This window comes from Amblyomma mixtum, chromosome 10, assembly GCF_055824585.1.
Source record: "Amblyomma mixtum isolate Tamu chromosome 10, ASM5582458v1, whole genome shotgun sequence".
Classification (NCBI taxonomy): Eukaryota; Metazoa; Arthropoda; class Arachnida; order Ixodida; family Ixodidae; genus Amblyomma; species Amblyomma mixtum.
Window position 1 is genome coordinate 12,526,109 of NC_143021.1, and position 9,997 is coordinate 12,536,105.

Below are 9,997 nucleotides of genomic sequence, written 5' to 3' on the forward strand. Positions count from 1 at the left end.
ATCCGGACGGAGCCGACTCTAGTTTGTGCCAGAATGTTCTAGTCTCTTCTAAAGCTTTATCTCGAAGATTCGCTGTGGGCTTTAAAAAGAGCACGGCCGACAGCGGCGGGCATTCTGTTCGACGACCGCCGAGCTCGCTCGTTGCTACGCCGCCGCCGAGTGATTCAGTTCTTTGCGGGCGCAAGTCAGCCCGAATAAACAGTTTCGTTTCGAAGACATTCTCGCTCTGTTCCTGTTCGCCGGACTTCAGTCACCACTACGTGACAATATTCTAGGTGCTCAATGTTCCCTGTCATGGCAGTGGAGCAATTAATTTAGCTCGGCGACCTAGTTGCCGATTTCCACCCGCTGTGCATTTTGGTGCTACCATACATGGTGGTATGAAAGCCAGAAGACATGCCGGTAAGGAAGACATGCCGAAAACTCGTTTATGGCAAATATGCAGCTGCATAATATGTCGCACCCTAGAACGCTCAATGGAGCATTTTATGGCCCAACATTACTGAAGTTACCCAGTCGCTTTACCGTATACCAGCTGCAATAATTTTCAACTGACATCCGAGGGAGACAACAGCTGAGCATCGTCGTTTACGGCCTATAAGATGAGCTTAGCAGGAGGAATGGAAAGGGAATTCCCACTAACCATTTTAGCGTCGTGTAGCTAAAAGTGCACTGCACTAACTATTAAAACGTTGAAAATGCACACTTGGGTTACATTCGCCCCGTGCTCGTTCGTATAGCGGCGGAGCTGTTCCGCAACGCAACACAAGAGCATGGGTTCTCTTCCTGGCTGCGGAGGCAATATTTCTGATGCAGGCTAAGCGCGGAAACGCATTTGTGGTTTCTCTGCGCATTAAAGAACCCGATTTCGCCAAAGTTAATCATCTTCTCCACCATAGGCGCCCACAGCGGAGAGGGGGGGGGGGGAAGGGGTTCGAGCCCCCTCCCCCCCTCCCCCCAGGGAGAAAAATTTCCGGGGAGCTTAGACCCCCCCCCTTTGGATACTGAGCGATGGGTTAAGGGGCAGCATAACTTCCCCATGGACACAAAGAGCTCGACCGCAACGTAAATCTCAGTGACATCGCGGATGACTTCATTCGTAGGTCTAATGTGTGAAGAAACACATTCTGGATTGTGCGGTAGCCTTTGTGAAGCACAGTAAAGTTCATCATAGTAAAATACGCCAGCTTTATTCAAACTGCCACTGTGCATTAGCGCAAATTACGCCCTCCCATAAAATCGGCCCTCAACTCCCTGTGTTGCCGCTTCACCTTTACAACTTCTGCTCTTTCACCCCTGTTTGTGTCTTGGTTTATATTTTTAAAAGATGCATGAAGAGTTCAAATTCCTTCTTTAAGTTTTAAATTGTTAGCTTGTGCTGATAATATTTATTTGGTCCATTGATTCTTAGAAAAGAAGCGCTTAAAATATATTTATATTGAAATTGTAATGTTGCCTTTAAATGTTGTGTTTTTACAAAGTGTTTTTTTTTTGTACCCGGAATAAACGGGTGTTTTTAGAAGAACGGATCTGTCGCTCGTAGGGCGAGACCATGGGTCACGGGCTCGTTCTTTGGAAGGCGAGGCATTTAATATGTAGCCTTTCCGCCTGTCTGCATCTTCTACTGAGATCATCTGAAGATACCATGTTACACATACATACATACATACATACATATGCCCGGCTTGAGAGATCACAATATCTTGCATTTCGCGTTCGATTTTTCGCATGCACCATAGCCAAAACGCTCCAAGACCATTAGCGACTATAACAAAGCTCATTTTGCAGCCCTTAATAACTGGGCTCCCTTTTAGATATTTTTTTACCACGTTGTCTCGAGCGCTCAGCAGAAACAAACTAGCGCATGTACCGAAATAAAGTGATCTTAACTGATTCATCGTCTTATCCCTCTTCGGCGTGTGTACTCCAATAGCCATGCTCCACGGTATAACATATATTTTAAATGATTTTCTCACAAAAAGAAGACCTTGTCGAACTGCTGAGTATTCATTAAAACCTGCCGATTGGACAACATACAAGAAAGCTGCTTCAGCATATTAATGAGCACTGAAGTCTACAAAATCAACCTTCTTTAAAGTAACCGTCCTGAACATTCTGAAGACTAATCCAAAACGCTCTGAAACGTTACTGCACCACCAGCGAACCTGCTCCCCCCGACCACCTCAGTGCTACTGTACTAAATGATACTTTCACCAAGTCGTTTCTTTCTCTCTTTCTTTCTTTCTTTCTTTCTTTCTTTCTTTCTTTCTTTCTTTCTTTCTTTCTTTCTTTCTTTCTTTCTTTCTTTCTTTCTTTCTTTCTTTCTTTCCTTCTTTCTTTCTTTCTTTTTTTCTTTCTTTCTTTCTTTCTTTCTTTCTTTCTTTCTTTCTTTCTTTCTTTCTTTCTCTCTTTCTCTCTTTCTTTCTTTCCTTCTTTCTTTCTTTCTTTCTTTCTTTCCCTCTTTCCTGCTTTCTTTCTTTCCTTCTTCCTTTTCTTCTGCCTTTCTTTTTTTCTTTATTTCTTTCTTTCCTTCTCCCTTTCTTTCTCTCTTTCTTTCTTTCCTTCTCTCTTTCTTTCTTTCCTTCTTTCCTCCTTTCTTTCTTTCTTTCTTTCTTTCTCTCTTTCCTCCTTTCTTTCTTTCTTTCCTTCTTTCTTCCTTTTCTTCTGCCTTTCTTTTTTCTTTATTTCTTTCTTTCCTTCTCCCTTTCTTTCTTTCTCTTTCTTTCTTTCTTCCCTTCTTCCTTTCTTTCTTTCTTCCTTTCTTTCTCTCTTTCTTTCTTTCCTTCTTTCTTTCTTTCTTTTCTCCTTTCTTTATTTCTTTCCTTCTTTCTTCCTTTTCTTCTGCCTTTCTTTTTTCTTTATTTCTTTCTTTCCTTCTCCCTTTCTTTCTCTCTTTCTTTCTTTCTTTCTTTCTTTCCTTCTTTCCTTCTTTTTTTCTTTATTTCTTTCTTTCCTTCTCCCTTTCTTTCTCTCCTTCTTTCTTTCTTTCTTTCCTTCTTTCCTTCTTTCTTTCTTTCTTTCCTTCTTTCCTTCTTTTTTTCTTTATTTCTTTCTTTCCTTCTCCCTTTCTTTCTCTCCTTCTTTCTTTCTTTCTTTCCTTCTTTCCTTCCTTCTTTCTTTCTTTCTCTCTTTCCTCCTTTCTTTCTTTCTTTCTTTCCTTCTTGCTTCCTTTTCTTCTGCCTTTCTTTTTTTCTTTATTTCTTTCTTTCCTTCTCCCTTTCTTTCTCTATCTCTTTCTTTCTTTCTTTCTTTCTTTCTTTCTTTCTTTCTTTCCTTCTTTCTTTCTTTCTCTATTTCTTTTTTTCTCTTTCTTCCTTTCCTTCTTTCTTTCTTTCTTTCTTTCTTCCTTTCTTCCTTCCTGTCTTCCTTGCTTTCTTTCTTTCTTTTTTATATTGATGTCCATTTTTACAAAATGGAGGAGGCCGAGGTAAAAGCTGCGACAGTGCAGCTTGAGAGGCCCTTGAACAGCCGCGCGCTGTTGCAAATGTGCCATTCTTCGAACACACATCACCACTTTTTATTACGAATAAGATCATCAAAACACAAGACATATATATGTATAAATTACTTCCCACTACAAAAGGGCCCTGAAAGGCACCTTAGATTTGTTTTTAGACTTGGCACAACTAAAACCTCCTTTGAGTACTTACTGTCTTCGTAATCGGTCACCTTGGTTGGTTCCAGCATCACGAACTAATTACGGCATAATGATGACTCAACACACGTTACCAACAATACTTAATCACTGTGACACACTACAAATTGATATTGCACAACTACCTCATAAACGTATTACCGAACTATTCATACACAAGTCGTTTATTACTATCATTGCATAATGCATTAATGTCCTATCCCAAGTTTGTTTTCCAGTTATGGTATTTCTGATGTGTGCATGTGTGAGCGCCAGCTCATCCCCGCCGACGGAGATCCTTCGCCGGAGGGCGAGCAACCCGAACTTTGAGTCCGAGCAACCCGAGCTGCCCGTGGGAGGAGAGGGTGATGTGAGGAGAGGATGAGGGGGACGAGCGCTCGCGCGGCGCGTGAAGAACAACAGACTCACGTGTTGGACACGAAAGAAGCTACACGGCCTCTTGTTAACCCAGTGCTCCTTTATAACGGAAAGACGAATAAACGTCTTTTGAATTGTTCGTTTATCCTAACAATTCAGAAGTGGGATAGAGTCAACGTTCGCCCAAACTTACGAAGTCAACCGGCAAGCCCCACCATGCCTGTCACCCGCACCGGAGCATCTTCAACGGATATGGCAAACGAAGATGGCGGACGACTGAGCAGCGATGGCGGGAACGACGACGCCGACGACTCAAGCCAAGGCGGATCCGACAACGTGGTGACAAGTGGAAGCTTACCTCCGATACCTCAGTCAACGATTAACGTGGCGAAAATCCTGCAGGCCAGCGTTCAGGCCGCAGTGAGAGAAGCCATCAATGGAATTGCCTTGCTTCAGACGCAGCAAGCAGCGGCCACACCCATCATCGGCGCGGGAGAGACAGCTCGATTAGTGTCATCGTTTGATCCAGTGTCATCCAGCTCTCCGACAGTAGACGCTTGGATAAGACGCATGGACGACTTGGCACAAGTCTACCATTGGTCCGACCGGCTGACATCTGGCAACGCACTCTCGAGGTTGGAAGGGCCTGCGAAGACATGGTATGACTCCCTCTCTTCCGTCAACAAAACATGGCCGGAATGGAAAGAAGAAATTAAGCGTGCCTTCCCCACGACAGCGGGATTCCAACGACTCTATCGAGAAATGCAGGAGCGACGACAAAAGCGCGGTGAGCCCATCGAGTGTTATTACTACGACAAGCTCTCGAAAGCTCGCCGTTGCAACCTTACAGATGAAGCATGCATTGAATACCTCATCACGGGGCTATACGATGACGACGTAATTAGAGCAGTGAGCGTACGCACGTACGAGTCGCCGGAAGACCTTCTTCACTGCCTGAAACGCCTCGAAGAAAGATTGGGAAACACTGCCTCCAAAAGTTCAAAATCAAGTTGTCCCCCGAACTACTCTCGTTTCCCCGCATATGCCAACGCCCATGGCAACAAAAGCGAAGAAATGGCGTCGGCCTTGAACACTACCGACCACAAGAACCTTTTCTCCGAAGGCGAGGAGGAAGCCGCCATGGAATGAAAGAGGAGAACCCCTCTGCTTCAACTGCAGCGAGTACGGTCACGTGTCCCTCAATTGCCCGGCCCCACAGCGAAAGGCGAGATGCAACGCTTGCGGACGAGTGGGCCACGGAGAAAAAGACTGCAGGACAAAAACGGAGAGAGGAGCGCGCGTCGCTCAGAACGCGTTGGGGTTTGACCTCCGAGCCGCGGAAGAGGCGAACGAAAAGTACTTTATGATGGCGAAAGCGAACGGCTGCGACATACGAGCATACGTCGATCTCGGTAGCCAATGCGTAACTCTGCGGAAAGAGGATGCCAACCGAATCGGAGTCGCTTACACGAAGTTGACAAAGCCGTTCACTATCGGGGGCTACGGGTCCGGACATGTGACACCGTGTGGGGAAACGAACATCATCCTCACGGTCGACCAAGCTACAGCGGACGTTCCCGTGCTGGTCGTGCCGGACGCGTCACAGTCGATACCCCTACTTGTGGGCCAGCCTTTCACCGAGCAACCACACATCACGATTGTGAGGCGGAAGAACACAGGGCGGATTTTTGAGGAGCACAGGAACGAGGACAATAGAGACGACACGCTTCAGTCCATTGAAATTCCAGAGCTCCCAGAACGACCTGTGTGTCTATGGGCGAAGGAAACAACGGTTGTGCCCCAAAATACGTGGGTTTCGTTAAGCTCTACGCCACCGGTAGCGCACCACGCTCAGATGTCTTCGTGGACATGCAGCTCAGGTGCCAAGAAGGTCGAGAGCATTGCATACCACGCTGTGTCCTCAGCGTTGACGGGACCAACGAAACAGTAGTCCCTATAATGAACATTTCCAATCATGAACTGACCATCAAAGAGAACGAACGAGTCGCACGAGCGGAAATTTGCTACCCAGACGATGCATCGCCACGAGAGGGTGAGTCGGACATTAGCACTGACCAGCCCTTATTGATACCGAGCGAAGAGATTCAAGTAGGTCCTGGTGTTGCTCCTGAGGAACGTGCAAAGCTCGAACAGCTTATTTTTGAGTATCGGGATTGCTTCGCAACCACCGTTTCAGAGATTGGCTGCACAAATGCCGCTGAAATGAGCATTGAGCTAACAACGCTGGAGCCAGTGAAATTTCGTCCCTACCGACTCTCTTACGCCAAACGGGCACACACAAAAGAAATGATTGAAGAACTAAAGCAAGCTGGCATTGTTGTCGACTCCAAATCGGATTATGCAAGTCCTATCCTACTGCACCTTGCAAGTTGTCGCGTTTGTGCAATTTGGCGAGAAAAGATAAGCAAAAGAAGGTTGAGTGTGGCATTAACCACAGGAATAAGTTCGTACAGTGTACATGCAATGTAATTTATCAGATTCCCCTGAGTTGTGGTAGGTTCTACATAGGGCAAACTGGCCGCTGCGTCAACATTAGATTATTAGAGCACGCAAATTCCTTAGAAGATTCAAGGGGGCAGCATCTGCCTAAGCATTGTCACACTTGCAAGCATGATGACAGAGATTGTAATCCGCTTTTCGATAGGACTAAGATTATCGGACGCTTGAGGGATAAAAAAGAACGAGAAATTATGGAGGCCTTGGAAATAGCGAGGTTAGGGCCTGATAAGTGTATTAGCGATGCTTCAGTACACCTGTACCGCAAGGAGTTCGAGTTCCTTGATTCCACGAGATGAGTGTCGCTTCTGTTTTTTGTTTTTGTGGTTGGTGCGCATGCGCTTTGCTGCTGAAGGAAAGAGGAGTTGGTGGAATAAATCAGTTGTTAGTCTGCGTTTGTCCCGTGTGGTTCTCTTTCTCTTGTCCCGTCCTTTTGCGCAGTTACTTTTGTTCTCATAATGTCGTACCAACTAGCCCCTCACCGCACTCTTCTATCCTACTGGTGCGAAAAAAGACAGGGGAGCAACGAATTTGCGTGGACTACCGTGCCCTCAACCGTGTCACAAAAAAGGACCGGTATCCACTGCCTTTAATTGAGGATCAACTGGACCGTCTGAGAGGGAAATGCTTCTTCACGAGCCTAGATCTTGCGTCAGGCTACTATCAAATTCCTATGACCGAGGAATCGAGACACATTACTGCGTTCGCTACTCCAGACGGCCATTATGAATTCGAATGCCATTTCGGTTGGCCAACGCACCGGCAGTGTTCCAGAGAATGATCAACGCTGTACTGGGTCCCCTACGGTACACCGTGGCTCTCGCCTACATGGATGACATCCTGCTGCCCACAACGACCGTGGAAGAGGGGCTTGACCGCCTGAGAACGCTTTTGGATGTCCTGCGTGGAGTGGGATTAACGCTGCGATTAAGCAAGTGCCGTTTCTTCTTCGAGAAAGTCGATTACCTTGGCTACGACATTTCTGCCAGAGGTGTGCGACCCGGAAGTTTAAAGATCCAGAGCGTCGCTGACTTTCCCGAACCAAGGAATGTACACCAGGTGCGTCAGTTTTTTGGTCTGGCAAGCTATTTTCGAAGATTTGTAAAAGGGTTCGCCAGCACTGCTAAACCTCTAACGCGACTGACGTCTAAGGACGCAGTTTGGAAGTGGACTTCAGTGCACGAAGCCGCGTTCACTGAACTGAAGATGAAGTTGACTGAAAGGCCAGTTTTGGCGCATTTCGCGTTCGACGCAAGAACAGAGGTGCACACGGATGCCAGCAAAGACGACCTAGGAGCAATACGTCTGCAAGAACAAGCAGATGGGCAGGTTCATCCTGTCATCTACGCAAGCCGGCGGACAACTGACTACGAAGAGAGATACCACTCATACGAACTAGAAGCGCTTGCGGTTGTTTGGGCGTTAGAAAAGTTTCGAGTGTACCTAATCGGGAAGAACTTCAAGGTGGTCACTGACTGCAACGCAGTACGGGCAACGATGAGCAAAAGGAATCTGCTTCCCCGTATTGGCAGATGGTGGCTGCGACTGCAAGAGTTCACCTTCGACATGGAATATCGTAAGGGGGCGGCAATGGCTCATGTTGATGCACTAAGCCGCTCTGCATACGACCCTCCAGAAGAGACGGATATTGTTCCTGGCCTTCACGTCCTTGCAACATGCATAGCGACAGAGGACGTGCTAACCGTTGCCCAGCTGAATGATCCAAAGGTTCAAGGTTTGAAGGAAAGGCTAGAAAAAAAAGAAGACCTATCCAAAGAAGACAGGCGCGTCAAAAACGAATACCGGTTGCGTAATGGCATAGTATTCAAGAAGAACCAAGAAACCGACACGAACGAAGGACTGCTGTGGGTAGTTCCAGACCAGACTCGCTGGAGAATCGTCAGGACATGTCATGATGACATTGGCCATTTTGGAGTGGAGAAAACCTTGAAGAAACTTAGGGAAATGTATTGGTTTCCCAGCATGAAGCGTTACGTTAGAAGATACATAGCTTCTTGCATCGAATGTCTTTTCCACAAGACGCCATCTGGAAAGAGACCGGGCAAACTTCACAGCATTGACAAGGGCAACAAGCCATTTCGATCAATACACACCGATCACCTAGGCCCATTTGTAAGAAGCAAGTCCGGAAACGCCTACATAATTGTAGTCGTCGACTCTTTCACAAAGTTCGTACTGTTGCGTGCAGTCCGCAATACATCAGCTGCACCAGCGGCGCAGTTTCTACACGATGTGGCAGGAATCTTTGGCCCACCCTCTATGGTGATCACGGACCGCGGAACTGCTTATACAAGTGCCAAATTCAAAGCAGCGTGCCAAACTTACAACATCGTGCACGTCAAAAACGCTACTGCCACTCCGCGAGCTAACGGGCAAGTCGAAAGATATAATCGCATGATAACCCCGGCAGTGGCAAGCTTGACGAAAGATGCAAACGGCAAAGACTGGGACTCTGCGTTGCCTCAGGTGATGTGGGGCATAAACAATACGCTCCACAAAGCCACTAAAACTACTCCGTTCGGACTGCTCTTCAACTTCAGGCCACGAGGCATCAAGGGCGACACCGTGGAAGACGCCCTCGCCGAGGAATTTGACCATGAAGTTGAAACCAGGCGAGTCGCAGCGGCGGAGAATATCCGAGAAGACCAACGCAAGCAACAGGAGCGGTACAACAGGAAGCGGGTGGAAGCTCCGACATACAATCCCGGAGATGTTGTACTAGTTGAGCGAGAACCGGCAGCAAGTGGGGAGTCAAGGAAACTGAAAGAAAAATACAAAGGACCGTATATCATCCGAGAAAGGCTTCCCAACGACCGCTACCGCATCGAAAACGTGCCTCCGGGGCGGCAAAGGCGAAGAGCTTACAGCAGTATTGCACCGGTTGACAAGCTGAAGCTTTGGGACCGGGAATTCCACGAGACAAGTTCGGAAGAATCGGGCCGCGAGGACGATTCCGACCGGGGCGGTCGGTGGCACAGGATGGCCGAATGTGAGCGCCAGCTCATCCCCGCCGACGGAGATCCTTCGCCGGAGGGCGAGCAACCCGAACTTTGAGTTCGAGCAACCCGAGCCGCCCGTGGGAGGAGAGAGTGATGTGAGGAGAGGATGAGGAGGACGAGCGCTCGCGCGGCGCGTGAAGAACAACAGACTCAGGTGTTGGACACGAAAGAAGCTACACGGCCTCTTGTTAACCCAGTGCTCCTTTATAACGGAAAGACGAATAAACGTCTTTTGAATTGTTCGTTTATCCTAACACATGTTTGCTCTGTATTTAGCATATTTATTTTTCTCACCACTACGCGCCAAACCAGTTTTTGTTTCCGCATGCAAGTGCATCGTTCGTCGCTGCTAATGGATGACGGGTGACTGGAGCTCAGTCAAGCCGCAACGAAGCGGCTTTTTCTCCAGTCACCTTTTTTCGCTGTACAATGTATGCGAAAATAAAGA

General features: G+C 47.3%; 1 protein-coding gene across 1 annotated transcript; it reads left to right on the plus strand.

Moving 5' to 3' along the window:
* The first annotated feature begins 4,141 nt into the window (after positions 1-4,141).
* Positions 4,142-7,213, plus strand: LOC149325155 (uncharacterized). Its single transcript, XM_089562372.1, has one exon. It carries the CDS (start codon positions 4,229-4,231, stop codon positions 5,159-5,161), a length of 933 nt encoding a protein of 310 aa, XP_089418498.1. The 5' UTR covers positions 4,142-4,228; the 3' UTR covers positions 5,162-7,213.
* Positions 7,214-9,997: the final 2,784 nt, after the last annotated feature.

What these genes read in the sequence shown, in the direction of transcription:
- LOC149325155 (XM_089562372.1), top strand. Translation starts at nt 4,229, where the DNA reads ATGCCTGTCACCCGCACCGGAGCATCTTCAACGGATATGGCAAACGAA.